Consider the following 16,397-nt stretch of genomic DNA (forward strand, 5'->3'; position numbering starts at 1 on the left):
GGGTCAATCTAGGATTGAATTCTGAGTATAATTTAAAAGGAAAGTTATTTCTTCAAACAAAATTTTTATATAGTACATTTAAATATAGTCTGACATAAGAAATTATTATACACTTCCAAACAACAACCGATTTACGCACATCCGACTAATATGTGATCCAGCACACATGCACAGCACTGAACCTAGAAGTGACCCTAAAATGTAACTGAAAGGGGGGAACGGGGGTGGGGCGGGGTGGAATGCTTTACGCAGGTCCCACCAAAATGTGTGGGGGTCTAGGACATATCCCCCGCCCAAACAAGGATTGCCTATATGCATTTTTTCATCCTGTCTAGAGAAAATCTCCTCTATTAAAGTGAGGTGTCGATAAACAACGTAGCATATTTGTAGTAGATTTCTATCCAGCATTTCCTGTCACCAGGCAATAGAGAAACATACCCATTGTTAGCAAACTCTGATTGTCTTGCTATCAGCAAGCCTCCTGCTATAGCATTTCACCAGACTTCAAATCTACACTATTATTGAGAGCTGCACTTAAGTCATCTATGAGGAATCCTGGATCTCATCCTTGTTATTCCAAATGTGTGGTAGCTGTCTCCATGAGATACACATTGAGACAGCTACCTTCAAATACTTGAGGGCTGACTGACTGACTGACTGACTGACATAAATACTTGAGGGAAGGGGAATATAATTACCATGGTGTATAATGCCGTTCTCTAGTAAAGCCTGACCAAGATGAACACCTTCTTCGGGTCTGTGGATCTCCCCAATTTCCAGCAACCAGGATACAAACTCACTAGTTAGGGGAAAAAACAATGAATTATTTTAGCATATTTTAAAATTAAATGGCAGAAAAATAATGACTTCAAATGAATCAAGATTGTTATGGAAGCAACAAAACTTGGTTTGGTTTTTAAATCTACTATTCAAGAATTCATACAATTCCTCCACAAATCTGGAGCCCTTGTTCCCTTCAGCAACAAGCTATGATATAGATAAGGACATAGGAATATGGCACTATGAACTATGAAAAGAATCCAGCACACAGATTAGTGTAGGTTATCTCATTAACTTGGATAAGTGTAGTTTGCTGTCTTTCAATTTGTCATTTTATGCTGCTTTTTTGTTTTGATTGTTAAATTCTTGGTGCAGCAATAAAACTGCTAGCACATTTGCAAAGCTAAGCAGAATCCAGTATGGAGCCTCCTAAAAGTTACTTATGAAGTTACCCAGAGCTGGCTCTTTCACTTTCAGAACTGCCATCACCTGAAGTATCTAGTGTGTGCATTGCTGCACATAAATAGCCTTCAGTTCCCTGGAGCAATGTATATTGATAACATGCCACAACTCCAGGGGAGATTATACAAAGAAAAAAACATGGCTGCCCTCACGCCCCCATACAATTTCCTTGAGAGTCATGTCATCAGTATATGTCGCTTCAGGGAAAATGAAGACTATAAGTGCAGCAATGCACATACCAGCTACTTCAGACCTGCTGTTCTGAATGTAAAAAAGAAGAGAGCCAGCCTACAGCCACATCATCATAACTATTTTTAAGAGACTCCAGCACACTCAGCCACATAACTGTGGAATTGAGACAGATTGTAGATTCTGAACTGAACCCACATCCAATCCACACTTCAGTTAGGAGGTGCAGAGAAGGCAATTGCTTCAAATTCATGTTTACTGAATTCTTCCTCTGGCCAAATGAAGTTTAGTCACCTCCAAGTAAAGTGCTAAAGCCCAAGAGCCATGTAGCTGGTGACTGTATTTGGTTAATGCCTGTCTCTTATGCATCTTCTAGACTCTAAAATTTAGAGGGTCAGCCTTCCAAAGAAATCTCTAGTTGCATGTTTGAGGGCTTCCAAACTATCACTGTTTTCAGATGGGATTCTGCCACATACCTGCAAATTCAGACCATGCAATTAAAGCTTATATGGAGTTCTTGCACAACAAACCCGCTTCCCCAAAAGACTGAACTTTTTGAAACAAGGATAGGGACACAAACTTACCGTAAGTGGAAATTGTGGGATAGCACTTTCTTTTACACAGTTAATGTAAAAGTAAGTACATTAAACTTATGCTAATTATTAAGAGGGTGTCATCAACCTTGGTTTATGTCTAAAAGAAATTTCTATGTTGTCTAGCTTCCCTGAGAATGAATCGGAGTGAATGCTTATTAAGTAGCCAGTGTCATCTAATCTGCCTGCAGACAAATCAGGATTAGTGCTTAATAAACAGGTAATCTCAATGTGAAATGCTCTTTGCTCCTAGCCCTTGAGACCTGCCTAGAGAAACTTCAGCCTGGCACCTTCAGTGAAAATCTGGGAGGCTGAAAGAAGGGCTCCTGTCAGTTTTTGTTGTTCTGCCTGCTGGATTAGACTAAATTTTAGTCTAATTTAAGTTTTATCCTGTTCTCCATTGGCCAACCAGATAGCTATGGGAAGTGCACAAGCAGGACATCGGCACAGGAGCAAGGGCAATTGTCATAGAACTGTAGAGTTGGAAGGGACCCTGAGAGACGTCTAGTCCACCCCCTGCAATGCAGGAATCTCAGCTGAAGAATCCATTATTTTGGGTGTATGAAATAAAATGGTGATTTCAGCTTCAATATTTGGGAGGCAACAGGTGGACATTTACATACACAAATTGTACTAATTTGTCTCATAAATATTCTATCTTAAAGAACTATCATGTCTGCTGACTTACATAATCATTTAAGAACAATTTGGTTAGCTAACATAGGAATCCATGTTTCATAGATATAGCCCTCTTGATTTGTTCTTAACTAACTAGAACTAGCTAAAACAAGCTAGTTTCAGTCAAGTGAAATCCAAAATAGAAATAGAAACACATACGGTACCTTCCAAGAAAGCATTTTGGGAAAGTGGTTAATTTTCTCTTCCGGTCTTTGATCAAGTTTCCTTGTCTGCACATCATTTTGTAAAGTTTTTCTCCTTGTTCAGAGATCATCACCCAAGTATCTTGTTCCACACCTAGTTTTAGTCCTGAAAAACAAAAACAAAGTTATTTTTTTCATTTGAAATGTTTCCAGGTTTTTGTAACTGTAGATTTATCAGATGCAAATATACATCTTAGCTATGACGATAAATATATAAGTTCTTTGGCTTTTATAACAAAACTGGAATGGTAATGTTATCGAGAGTGGCATCTGAACCATTTCCAACAAAGTAATAGATCAATCGATTTTTGTATATATAAAAAGAGACACCGCAATGCCCAAGAGATTCTATAAGGCCTTGCATTTCCAGTTATAAATACTGCATAACGAAGTAAGAAGAGCCTGCTGGACCAAGCCAATGGCCGATCAAGGCCAGCATCCTATTATCACAGTGGTGAGCCAGATTCCTGTGAGAAGCACATAAGCAGGAGCTGAGCTTCTGGCCTCCTGTGGTTTCCAGCCACTGGTATTCAGATCTCAGACAGCTGATCTGGGCAAGATCCCTGCCAAATGCAATAATGGCTACAGTCTTTTCAGTCATCTCCATTCATCAGTGAACTCATCTCACAGTGATTCTAAAAGTCCAAAAGGGCTGAGTACCAGTCTACCTGCAGGTTCGCCAGGAAAACTACTGTACCAGCTTGTCAAAATTAGATAATGAGGGAAGGGTCAGAAGTTCATAATCAAATAAAAGCAGTACAAACAAAACCTGGTATCAGCTTCTGTTAGAGAAGAATCGCCTTTGCAAACTACAGCCTAGCTACTATATTTCTTGACTTTCTTCTACTGCACTTTTAGCTGTGCAATGGAAATTCTCCACTCTCCTCTCCCTGCACAAGCCCTGAATCTGCTCTGGAGGGTTGGGAGAAACCCCAAAACAGATTTAGGGTCATGTGGGGTCAAGCAGAAGAGAGGGCAGGGAATTTCCATTGCACATCTAAAAGTCCTTGCACTAGTGGAACTGTTTAGTCAGATAGTGCCCTAAAGAAAGGAAAAAGTAAATGTACAGAGCCATGGAATTACACCTCCCTCACCACTCCTCAACCTTGAGGTCTAATGTACACACAGAAGTGTTCCAGAGCTGGACCAGATCCTAGAAGGTAACAATATTTTATAAAGAATGCCTTGGCCAGCCACTTTGAACCAGTAGCAGTTGGTGAGACAGCACTGCTTAGCTGACCTCCCAACACTGTGTCACTGTGGCATACTGCAAGGGCGATGGGGAAGAGCAAAGCAGTGAAGAGGTCAGTACAGGGCAAACACTCCAGTGCAGCCAAGCTAGTGCTCCTGCTTGAGTGTTTGCACCATGCCAACTTCCCGGCTGCATCACTCCCAGTATGCCAACAGTGACAGGGGATCAGGTAAACATCAGCACACCATCAAAACCTACTGCTCTGTGTTGCAGGGTACAGTGGTACCTCGGGTTACATGCGCTTCAGGTTACATACGCTTCGGGTTACAGACTCCGCTGACCCAGAAATAGTACCTCGGGTTAATAACTTTGCTTCAGGTTGAGGACAGAAATCGTGCTCCAGCAGCGCACCAGCAGCGGGAGGCCCCATTAGCTAAAGTGGTGCTTCAGGTTAAGAACAGTTTCAGGTTAAGAACAGACCTCCGGAACAAATTAAGTACTTAACCTGAGGTACCACTGTATTAATACAGGGTGATTCATAATGAAGTATACAGTTTCCAGGTGCTGTAAGACAGTAACAGGCGACAACACAGACCACAACTGCGAACCATGAGGTAGATGTACTCACAAAGTTTTTGTTCCGCTACTGAGGGAAGTGATGTAGGTGATAGTGCATGTGTCACATGACTAGTCAGGCAAAATGACTGCATCTGCAGTGAGAAGGCATTTTGTGTTGTTGAACTGAGCAAAACGGAATCTGTAACTGTTGTGCAATGGCATTTTCAATCATAGAAAATGTATCTACGGTTGGCATTAAAAAATTGAAACTATGGGCTGATTGTGCAAACTTAGGACTCCTAGATAGTCGTGTGTATCAGAAGAAGTCGTCAATAGTGTTTGCACCACCATTCAACGAAGCCTGGGAAAATCGATGCGTAGGGTGAGTAACGTTTGGGCAAAAATGGATTAGCGGTTCAATGTGTGTCGTGTGACAAAGAACATCTGTGACTGTTTCTAAAAAAAACTTTAAACATTCCCCTACAATTCTGTTACAGGTAACATAAGATATGTTACATTCTTCTTTTTTTATAGTGCATTGAAACTGTGTACTTCATTGTGAATCACCCTGTATTATTGGTTGAATTTGTCTGTACTTATAAACTGTTTGCATTATGAGTGCCAATTATAAGGACAGGACCCTTCAAAGGTGCGGCTACTCAGTGGCAGCAATGGGTGAGCTCTCCTCAGCTCAGTTCAGAATTAGGCTCCACTAATACATTTTTTTCTTGAAAAACAATTACAGTATAAATCTGTTAAATATAGATTTAATTCTTCACAGTTTTTAAATTCCAAAACTTGGAAATTGTGTCACATGCCCAACGGCATAATTGGGAGCAAAAAGGGCCCAAACATTTACCCAGAATGCCTCACCCATGAGCTGTCACCCATTTCCTTCATCCCAAATTCATTTGTCAGTGGCAGCAGCACCATGAACAACCAGGTCTCCTTTGTTCCCTAATGCCTAGAATACTGAAAAGGCAGAATTCCAGACTGCAGGGACCATGAGACATTTAGTTTTCTAGTGCACCTGGGTAATTAGCAGGGATGTGGACAGAGCATGTTCCAGGTTTGTTTGCACCTGGGATGCTGTTAAATATACCCTTAGCAGTGCCAGGAGACCTGGGTCATGTGGTTTCCAGGATGCCTGATAGTTCTACTGACTACTCAGATACCATGGGGAGACAACGTGTTCCCTGAGCTCCTTGCTGATTTGAATATTGTCAGAAGCTCAGCTTACATTCCAAGTGGAATAACTCTGCAAGGAAGTGGCACTTGGTTCTTAATACAGCTGAGTAATACAAGCAGGAGAAATTTTAAACCTGATAGAAGCAGACATTCATTCATTCATTCATTTAAGTATTTCTATACTGCCACATCATAAAATAAAGGGGTGCTGTACGTGTTAAAACATAAAACACCATTTAATTTTTTTAATGTAATTATTCTCTAAGGTTATTGGCTAATCAAAAGTAAGCATTAAATATCTACAAAGGACTGAAAGTTAAAAGGGAGAAAATTAGGAAAATAACATCCTCATCACTTAAAAATCACAGGGGCGGGGAGATGAGAGATCATATGCCTTCCCCTCATCTCCCTTTCTTTTTTCAAGTAACAGCATTTAAGATCACAAGATCTCTACTTCAGAAAGTCAGCTGAATTTCCTTTCCAGTTATCCGTGTGCAAACTTTTCAATTCGTTTGCATCCAGGGAAGTGAGCAGAATTTTGGCCAATGCTGTCGTATGAAGCAAACAAAAGAATTAAAATTTCCCTTTATTCACGTTGAATGGAATGCTGTTTACTGCCACTTTTAGCAAAAGCATTTGAATTTTTGCAAACTGTGCTGTTCATGAATCATCAGCAATTCTGCTTGCAATTAAGGCATCCTGCTTTGTAAAAGAGGTGTTTACACAGATGTTTCAGTTATAGTTAGCAGGAGATGGCAGAAAAAAATAAAGGTTGTAAATATAAGAATTATTAGAGAGATGTTTCAAAAGCTTCTGTCTTGAGAACTGATGTGACAGATCATCCTGCTCTTACTGTCTTGTTTTTGCCAAAGCCTTTGGCTATACTTTTTCCTGTGTCTTGACTCCTTTCTATACAGTGGCTTCTTTGTGCATTAAAACCACAGTACTCACACAAGCCTCATGGGAGACCCAAAACACATTCCTTCACCTAATATTGCCATTGATGGATGATCCAAACACAAGGTGCCTTATAGTGGCACCTTGACTGCAGGGAAATCATGGTTTCCCAGGACTTTGTAGGTGGAATTCGCTGACAAAATTCAACAACTTCCTATTCAAGCATTTCTGTTGCTCCTATAATTGTTGTGTGTCCAGGCACCTATTGGTTACTGCTTAAGAAACCATTTTTATACAGTGGCAAATGCTGATGTATTTGGAAACCATTCAAAAATTTGGAGGACTATATTTTATTTTATTTTTTCAGTTTTGAGACAAAATACTCCAAGCTTTACAAGTTGAGAAAGAGCCTTCACGTAGTCTTCTATATCCATCCTCCTCCCATGCTGCATTGCCCCATCATCTCATGAATGTGTATTCCTATTCTATCTCCTATTGTTGTCTAAATAGGCAGGGGGCAACATGAATGGTGAATGGAAGAAAGGAATCTCCAACATATTTTTTGGTAAGAATGCCAGCTCAGATCCCCAAAGGAAGTAGAATAAAGTGTGTCAATTAAGGCATGAAAGAAATAATGGGGGTTGAATTCTTCTTGGCTCAGGCTGAGGAAATCCCCAGATAGGAGGCACAAAGCCAATTTCCTCCAAGTGTGACATTGCCTAGAAATAACCCACAATTTGACATTTATGCTCTCACCTTTTCTCCTTTCTCTTTCTTTCAGAATAGCTTCCAGCCATTCCTGCTTTTCTTCGGGTGTTTTAGCCATACACACAAACCATTTATTCTTTGCTGTGTTGTGTATCTTCCAACCATTGAGAACTATGTGACCACTGCTGTGATAATCAGCTAGAAAAAGGTAACACAAAGGAGGATGTGCATGAATGTTTAGCAAGTAAACCCTCTGGCCCATACAAAGTATTTTCTGATCCCACCCTGAGACAGGAAAATTACCCTCAACACTACCAGCACATACACTGCCCTCCTTTAAAAAAAATCAATAGAGACCTCAGATTTTATTATCTACCTCAACACCAAACAATCATCGTGGGAGATAAGCTTCTCCCTGAGAGTGAAATGTGAAATACATTTATCAAGGGTTGTATCCAACTAAGTTAGAGCAGACACATTGAAATTAATGTTAGCCATTGTCCATTAAGTTCAACAGAAGCCATGTTGGATACAACCCAAAGACACAATGAATCTTGGCATATAAGAACGTTGCAATTGATGAGCAGCTAATGTCTTTTAGAGGAAGATGTCCACTGAGGCAAGATATACTGTCCAAACATGCAAAGTATGGTATAAAATTCTGATTTTGTTGCAATTCTTCATCGTCTTGCTTATGATGCAGACATAGTATTCAACAGCACAGGCAGATCTGGGCTGCTGATGTGGTTTCCCAATGCTAAGAAACACCTATTGATGGACAGTTCAAATAATAAAAAAGACTTTACGGGGTCTGAAACAGCTAAGTGTCCCATTGAATGCTTAATGAATGTTTTCTCCTCAGAGTGTACTACCACTAACTAATTTTGTTACCACAAAGATATACTGTCTCAGCACAGCAGCTCATAGAATAGACTGCCTGCCTTTGTTTAACTCTTATTATTATAATAATCTTTATTTAATTTCTGCTAACTACTGCCAAATTACTGCATGAATATTAAACCTATATAGATTATTGCAAATATAAAGAAATGCAAAACCAACAGAATAGCTCAAAAAGAAGATGCATTTATATTTAGTTACAACAACCATTTTAGATTATTTCCTTGGTTCAGATGCACATACCGGTGCCATCATCTACATTCTCAACTTCCATCACCTCTGTGTTTATTCTGCCCCGGAAGAGATAACGATGGCCTTCTGTTGATGCTTTGCTGTTCTTCAGTCGTCTTATGGTGAGGGTAGGGGAGAAAAAGCAATGTTCAGACATTGACTTTGCTATTTTTACTCCAGAATCATCACAACTATTAATCATTATTACCAATTAATTATATTACAGATGCAACAAATCTTTTTTAAAGGGCTACTGTCCATCTCTGTATGCTGTGATAAAAAAAAATTATAATAAAGTTAAGCTTGAAAATACAGGCAAGAAGGATACCTTGCAAACCTATTGTCCCCCCCCAAAAAAAATCTTTAAGTGTAGTTGCTTTGCATTCTACAGAGTGCATAAATTTTTGAATTTAATGCATATATGAACATTAAAGTAGCTAAATCAAAATATCAGAAATAATTTTAACATTAAAATCGACATCATTTTGTTTTATGGAGTCAGTCTTCAGTGCATGTTTCTTACCTGTGTTTTCTTTTGCAGTAGACCAGAAGGTTGTCAAAAAGAAAAAACACCCGTTCCTGAATATTTCCTGCAGATATTTTCAGCAAAACTCCATACATCAGCATTTCTGTGCACGTGTCTGTGATGTTAGATCCCTACCCAAGAAACATATTTTTAAAAATTGATTGGATCCTAAAGGCTGGTAGAGATTGGCAAACCAAGATACATAGAATTTGGGACCGGTTTACCTACAAGATTGCCTTACCCCATATTTGCCCACTTGACTGCTTCAATCAGGGGAACTGGCACTTTTACAGGTGCCACATAACACACTGCATATGTAAGAACTTCAGAATTCCCTGCCTATTGATATTAGGCAGGCGCCTTCACTGTACTCTTTTCAGGGCCTGCTGAAAACATTCTTATTTAGACAAGCCGACCCAGATATTTAGAAAGCTTATATGAGTTTTAATTTGATTTAGTCTATTCTATTGTGGTTTTAACTTTCTGTACATTTTAAATTATGGGGTAAATTCTTTAGTGATAATGTCATTGTTTTATATTGTTTTATAATGTCACACTTTATTGCAAGTATTGGGGGGGGGCAATGGTTTTTGGCCAGAACTCTTCCTTTGCTACCAGATCTTGGTTGAAGAATTTTGCTTCCCTCTAAATCTAATGACCGGCTTTCACTATTGCGTTTCCCCTTAAACTGTTCTCATACATAAGAAGATTGCTGCCCTGGGATCCTTTGGGAGGAAGGGTAAGATATAAAATTAACTAAGTAATTATATGATGTCAGGTTATTTGCTCTTGAGTGGCAGCTACTCTCAGTGGTCTCAAGCAAAAGTGTCTTTCTCACAAGTAGGACATGTAGGCAGCAGCAATTTCCCACTGTTCCCCAGCAATTGATAGCTTATATCCATTATTACTTGTAGCCATTGATAGCCTTAAAAAGGTAAAGGACCCCTGACAGTTAAGTCCAGTCACGAATGACTCTGGGGTTGTGGCACTCATCTTGCTTTACTGGCCAAGGGAGCTGACGTTTGTCCGCAGACAGTTTTTCCAGGTCATGTGACCAGCATGACTAAGCCGCTTCTGGCGAAACCAGAGCAGCGCACAGAAACGCCATTTACCTTCCCGCCAGAGCGGTACCTATTTATCTACTTACACTTTGATGTGCTTTCGGACTGCTAGGTTGGCAGGAGAAGGGACCGAACAATGGGAGCTCACCCCATCGCAGGGATTCGAACTGTCAACCTTCCGATCGGCAAGCCCTAGGCTCAGTGGTTTAGACCACAGCACCATCCTAAATCCCTGCACACCATGCTACTTTGGGAACATGAAAACTTGTACTGCACCCCTAAACATATTTCCTTGGCTATAAGCACGAACAATATCAATGGAATCTGCTTTAAGGTAAAATAAGCTGAGGGCTAGAATGTTAGTAATTATGCGTTGTTCAGAGTGTATAGCTAAGCCGTTTGTAGAAGTCAGAACTATGCTGAATTAGGAACTATAACATCTAGCATAATGACATCTAACATTATTAATTGATTGGCTGAGTAAAATAATTTCTTTAAAAGGCACTCTAAAGAATAGGTAAAAAAAACACCAATAAATTAATGTGCTTTCGCAGCCACTTATTTGCACTTTGTTATATGTGCCTAAGAAGTGCAGTACATGGACCATCAAATACCATGAAGATGATTCATGCTACTGTGTCCTTTGAGACGTAACTACAAATCAAAAACAAGATAGCTGTGATCTGAAACCTATCAATAAAAATAACTGTTTGTAACAGACTACAACATACTCTCTAATTAACTTGCCGGCTAGAAAACAATTGTGTTTGAGTTACTCCATGCAGTATCAGGGGTTTCTTCTCTTGTGAATCCAAAAACGTTGCTACCTATTTTTCTAACAGCTGAGATCCTGCTATATGAACATCATCTCAGACAAGCTGTACTTTAATGAGGATATTTAATTTAACAATGTAATATGATTTTTTTAAATAAGGAGGATATTAAATTTAACAATGCAATATGATTTTTTAATAAAATTAATTGAAGTTTTAAATACTATATTCTTTTTTTAAAAAAAGTTTGTATTTCCACAATTTTTTTAATTGTCAGCAACACAAGATTAGCTTATGAAACTTTTGTGTAGGAATGCAAGTCATGCTTTGATCCTCCATCAGATGCTAAAAATAGTCCTCTTCCCAGCTAAGCAATGTGCTAAACATTTTCTTCTGACAGAAAATCTCTAACAAGTGTGCTTCTCTGTTCTTAAGCATTGTAGCAAACCAGATGTTTAGTTAATTAAACCAGCTCTTGCAGTGTAGAAGAATTTATTGCAAAGAAGCCTCCAAAAACTGGCTAGCTTTTGCAGAAACCATTTAAATTTAGAGAGTTTGAAGTATGAAGAAAAGGTCTTCCTTTACTGGGTATTAACTTGTAACTAAAACATAACTTCAAATCTAATTACTAATATAGGGCTGGATGTGACATCACCTTACTGAAAAACTATCATTATCCAACATTATGTTACTGGTACAGTACAAAACATAGGAAGCTACTCCGAGCTGAAGCAACAAGCTCAAAGCTCTTTGCACACTGAGCTTCTCAGCTAGACTTGAGGTTGAACAACAGGTTTGATTACCCATTTTCCTTCCAAGGTAAGGGAAACTGACCTCACTAAGCCTGGCAAGACAGCTTACTCTTACCCCTTCTTGCGCTAATTTGACTTTATATTGGTAATATGAGGCTGATTGCCCCATAATAACTAATATGTGTTTTGATTTGAACATAGTAACACAGGAATAAAGGTAGAAATAGATTATACCGTGAATACTTGGCTACTGCCAAAAGCAGTAGCATCAAGTAAATCTCAGTTCACAACGGCGATGTGAGTTTTCCTAACCACACTCTTTTTCCTTAGGAACAGGGAATGCCTCAGTGCATTGGTATCATATCACATGCTTTCTGTGACTAAAAAGAAAGTATTGAGTGACTGCATTTGTCACCAACCATCCAGTACCCATATTGTACAGCAGGGCTCAAGCTATAAAGGAAAGGGCAGAGAATCCATAATGAAATCCACAACCCATCTTCTGATACCTCATCCCAACCCTCTCAATTTCAGCTAAATCATGCCCTCTAAACCATGCATTAAGAATATAATAAAAGCTCTGCTGCATCAGGCTAAAGGCTCATCTAGCCCATAGTCTCACAGTGGCCTACCAGCCAGCTGCCTACGAGAAGACCACAAGCAGGATGTGAACACAAAAACAGTCTCCCCACTCATGATTTACAGTAATCCATATTCAGAGACATACCACCTCCATCAATGGAGGGGGAACATAGCTATTGTGGCTAAAGGTAAGGGACCCCCCTCATTCTCCTGAAATTCAAGCATCCACCCAGAGTGTTCCATTGGCAGATAAGAGAAAGAAGTTGAGACATAATGGGAAGGGGGGTGGATGCTCCCTTACATGTGTTTCCCTACCATAACACACGTTTCCCCACTTGTCCTGAAAGAGACAGGGTAGTGAAAGGGAATCTCATCTTAATCCCACCCTCTGCCTCACCCACTGAAAATATAGGTGGTGTCTCCCGCAATGGTTTTGGGGCAATAGTCAAAAGAGACCCTCCTGCTGCCTTGCCCAATCCCCAAATTTCTGTTATTAATCCTACAGACAAGAACTCACCCAGTTCACAAGTATAATATTATTCCTACTATCAAGAAAAAGGACAAAGCATTTTATTCTAATTGCGAATTATGGATTGTTCCCAATATGTCACATAATGTACCGAGCTGAATATAAATCAGGCACCATGTGCAGACATCTAAATGCCTCCCACATCTGATAAAATGACAAAAATTGTGACATTACCTCCCATCCTTCAATGTGAGACTGCCATTCTTCTAAAACCTCTAATTTTTCCATCTGTCTCTTGGCCTCATTTATGTTGGAGCAGACAGCTTTCATGGCTTGGAGAGCTTCCATTAAGGCTGCGTAGTCACTGTGTTTTTTGGGAGTGCGCTTTATCAACTCCTTTAAAAAAAAATTAAAAGAAAACAATTAATCCCTGCCCTTTCACACTAATGAAAACCAATTCCCGCACTTTCACTGCTCATCATTTCACTGTTGGGGAAGAACCACAGCTCAGTGGCAGAACATCTGTTTTGCACATAGAAGATCCCATGTTTAGTCCTCATCATCTCCTGTTAGGGATGGGAAAGGTCCCTGCATAAAACTCTGGGGAGCTGCTGCCAATCGTTGACTAGATGGGCCAATGGTCTGACTCACCATAAGGCAGATTCCTATGTTCCTATTATAGGAGACAAGCTGTAGTGTCATACACACTTACTTGGGAGCAAGCCTCACTGAATCCAGAAAGATTCATGGGAATGACCAATCAAACTGATAGGGATACTAAAACTAAATATTAGGTATTAGTACCCTCTTTTGGGAGCCAGTGTGGTGTAGTGGTTAAGAGCGGTAGTCTCGTAATCTGGGGAACCGGGTTCGCGTCTCCGCTCCTCCACATGCAGCTGCTGGGTGACCTTGGGCCAGTCACACTTCTGTGAAGTCTCTCAGCCTCACTCACCTCACAGAGTGTTTGTTGTGGGGGAGGAAGGGAAAGGAGAATGTTAGCCGCTTTGAGACTCCTGAAGGGGAGTGAAAGGCGGGATATCAAATCCAAACTCCTCTTCTTCTTCTTCTTCTTCTTCTTCTTCTTCTTCTTCTTCTTCTTCTTCTTCTTCTTCTTCTTCTATTAAATCTATGCTTATTTCTTCTATTCAATTCTCTCGTGGGACTTCCCCAACTCCTTCCCTGGACTAAGTAGCACACACCAGTCCACAACATACTGCAGGATGGGGATTTCAGGAGCTCCACAAATATGCAGCATGGAAAAAGGGAAATGCTAGCCCCATCCTTCAGAGATGCTGATAGAAGCAGGGAATGGAGACAAGCTCCTGGCAAACAATGGGAGGGAACTACACAGCATCCAGCAGTAAATATGCATGAGAGAGGAAGGAAGCAGGGTTCCTCCTGAGCAGTCTTCTCTAATCTGGTACCCTCCAGATATTTGGGACTTCAACTTTCATCAGCCACAGCCAATCTATCACAGATGTTGTCAACTCCCCCAGTCCAAACACGGAACCTGTCAGTCACAAAGCAGTTCCTCGCAGCAGCACTACTCTCTCCAACATTACCCCGGTTAGGGACAAAGTTGCGAACTGCTAGAGTGATCCCAATGTTGCTTGCCTACTAGAGTTTCACACTTGTTCTTTATATCCCTTCACCTAAAGGATTCTGCAGGCATTACATGGAAAAATGGATCAGATCCAAAAGTAAACTTCTATCAAGCACAATAGGGGAAAATGTGAAATGATAAGTCTCATTTGCTTCAGGAAAGGGATTGTCATTACTGAACATCAAACAGAATTTAACAAAGAATAGGTTTTCAGTATAAAATATTCTAAGCAACAAAAATGTATACCTTCAGAAGAAGTGGATACTTGCATATTCTCTGGATTGGTGTTACTAAATAACCTTCCAATGGTACATCAGTATTCTTCCGTCCTCCTAACAACATGCAGTTCTAGAAAGGAATTGAAACATTTAATTCTTTTGGAATTAACTTCTCCATTGTCAATATTATGCTCCTGGATCTTGCTTGACTGTTCAGTTTTCAGACGGTTTCACTGGGTGGCAATGCCTTTTACCAAATTCCCTTTATTAGCAGGCTGCAGACATTCCTCTGTTATTATGGCCAAAGTTGGATCACGCCAGTGGTTCATGTAGTCCAGCATCCTGTTTCCACAGTTTTCTGAGAAGAACTTAGTTTGCATTCAGCCAGACTTTTTCTCAGTTGCATTTGAGCCATCTCCCAGCTTATTTCCTCACCAGCTTATTTCTACAGTATACCAGAGAGCCAAGGGGGCTCCACGAAGCAGGAGAGGGCACTCAGGAGCAATTGTGTCAACAGCCTGAGCCCCATTTGGCTGTTTCAGAGGTCAGCCAGGGCTTTGACAGAAGCGCCAGTCATATCAGCCAGAAAATCCCTCAGAGCTGTCTAAAACATACTGGATCAATCAGCCTTTGAGGGTGGACCACCTCTGCAGAGGGGGAAAGGTGCTGAAAGCCTCAATCTCAGCAGGAAGTGTTCTGACCATGACCATGACTATTTGTTGTATGTGTGACCTTTTATGTTGCAGATTTCAATGGGATAAAGTTTGGGATTGACCCAGCCATGCAAGGCAGCCAAAATTCAAGAGTTTCCTACATCCGTTACACAAGATAGCTTGGGAGAGTGAGTCCTGCTGCACTTTTGAAGAAGGTACACAGAGGCAACTTAGCAGCTTGTTGACTGAGTCATATCTGCTGAATTCTAGCATAGTTGAGAGCTTTTAAATACCCGTTCCTGGGAACCACAGGAGGGGAGAGGGCTCATGTGTTCAGATCCTGCTTGCAGGTTTCCCCACAGGCCTCTGGTTGGCCACTATGTGAATAGGATGCTGAACTAGATTGGCCTGATCCAGAAGCCTCTTATTATGTTCTTAATCTCTATTGCCATTGAAGCAGGACTCTGGGGCAGAAACCAGGGCCCAACTCAGCAGAATAAATGGCAAGCGGGCCTGGCTTACCACATTTTTGAAGTGATACACATTTCTCTCAAAAAACAGCACACACACACACACACGATTACTAAATCCAAAATCATCTAACACCACTTTTGTAATGGTACCTGGACACAGTTGTAAGACACAGTTGTAAGGAGGAGGAAGTGAAGAACTTACAGACATTAAAAATGAATCTATTCTTCATATTATAATCAATACACTGCTTAGTATATGTTATGACAGAGCAGGGTTTTTGTTTTGTTTTATTTAGATCACTCTATAAATATCCCTATATGTACAGTATTTTGCTGTATAATTTGTTTCTAAACCAGGCATACAGTGCTGCTCTGTAAAATTGTTGCAAGACGGCACTGACTGTGTAATGAAAGCAGACTCTCTAGCATTATTTTGGTGATCTTCTTATCTTGTGTAAAGAATTACACAACTTTTAGAAGATATCTGAAGGAAGCTCTGTATCAGGAAGTTTTTAATGCTTGATGTTTTTATTATGGTAAGCCGTCCAGAGTGGCTGGGGAAATCCAGCCATATGCCAGATGGGTGTGGTATAACAACAACAACAACAACAACAATAAAATAATAATAGATCATCCTCATCATCATCTACAGCCATGGATAAATGTAATTGGAGCAATCTCCCTACAAGGAAAATCCAAAGTGCTAGG

At 40.2% G+C, this 16,397-nt stretch overlaps 2 protein-coding genes across 6 annotated transcripts in view; one reads left to right on the plus strand and one right to left on the minus strand.

The window, feature by feature from the left end:
• LOC309373909 (uncharacterized protein) overlaps positions 1 to 9,225 on the plus strand; it is a 78,980-nt gene extending 69,755 nt beyond the window's left edge. The window contains exons 4-6 of one of the 2 annotated variants that reach the window (XR_014170276.1): positions 7,251 to 7,305; positions 7,522 to 7,656; positions 9,121 to 9,225. The gene's annotated coding sequence lies outside the window, so the exon portion shown is untranslated. The remainder of the gene's footprint in view (positions 1 to 7,250; positions 7,306 to 7,521; positions 7,657 to 9,120) is intronic. The other variant, XR_014170277.1, reaches the window with a different exon arrangement.
• Positions 1 to 16,397, minus strand: part of PREX2 (phosphatidylinositol-3,4,5-trisphosphate dependent Rac exchange factor 2) — a 107,494-nt gene that overhangs the window by 53,770 nt on the left and 37,327 nt on the right. For all 4 annotated transcript variants that reach the window (XM_081918390.1, XM_081918391.1, XM_081918388.1 and 1 more), the window contains exons 5-11: positions 14,592 to 14,693; positions 12,977 to 13,138; positions 9,103 to 9,236; positions 8,592 to 8,695; positions 7,497 to 7,646; positions 2,867 to 3,011; positions 699 to 799 (exon numbers count right to left, since the gene is read on the minus strand). In XM_081918390.1, coding sequence (XP_081774516.1) covers positions 699 to 799; positions 2,867 to 3,011; positions 7,497 to 7,646; positions 8,592 to 8,695; positions 9,103 to 9,236; positions 12,977 to 13,138; positions 14,592 to 14,693 — 898 coding nt within the window. The remainder of the gene's footprint in view (positions 1 to 698; positions 800 to 2,866; positions 3,012 to 7,496; positions 7,647 to 8,591; positions 8,696 to 9,102; positions 9,237 to 12,976; positions 13,139 to 14,591; positions 14,694 to 16,397) is intronic.

This window comes from Podarcis melisellensis, assembly GCF_964234715.1.
Source record: "Podarcis melisellensis genome assembly, chromosome: 7".
Lineage (NCBI taxonomy): Eukaryota > Metazoa > Chordata > Lepidosauria > Squamata > Lacertidae > Podarcis > Podarcis melisellensis.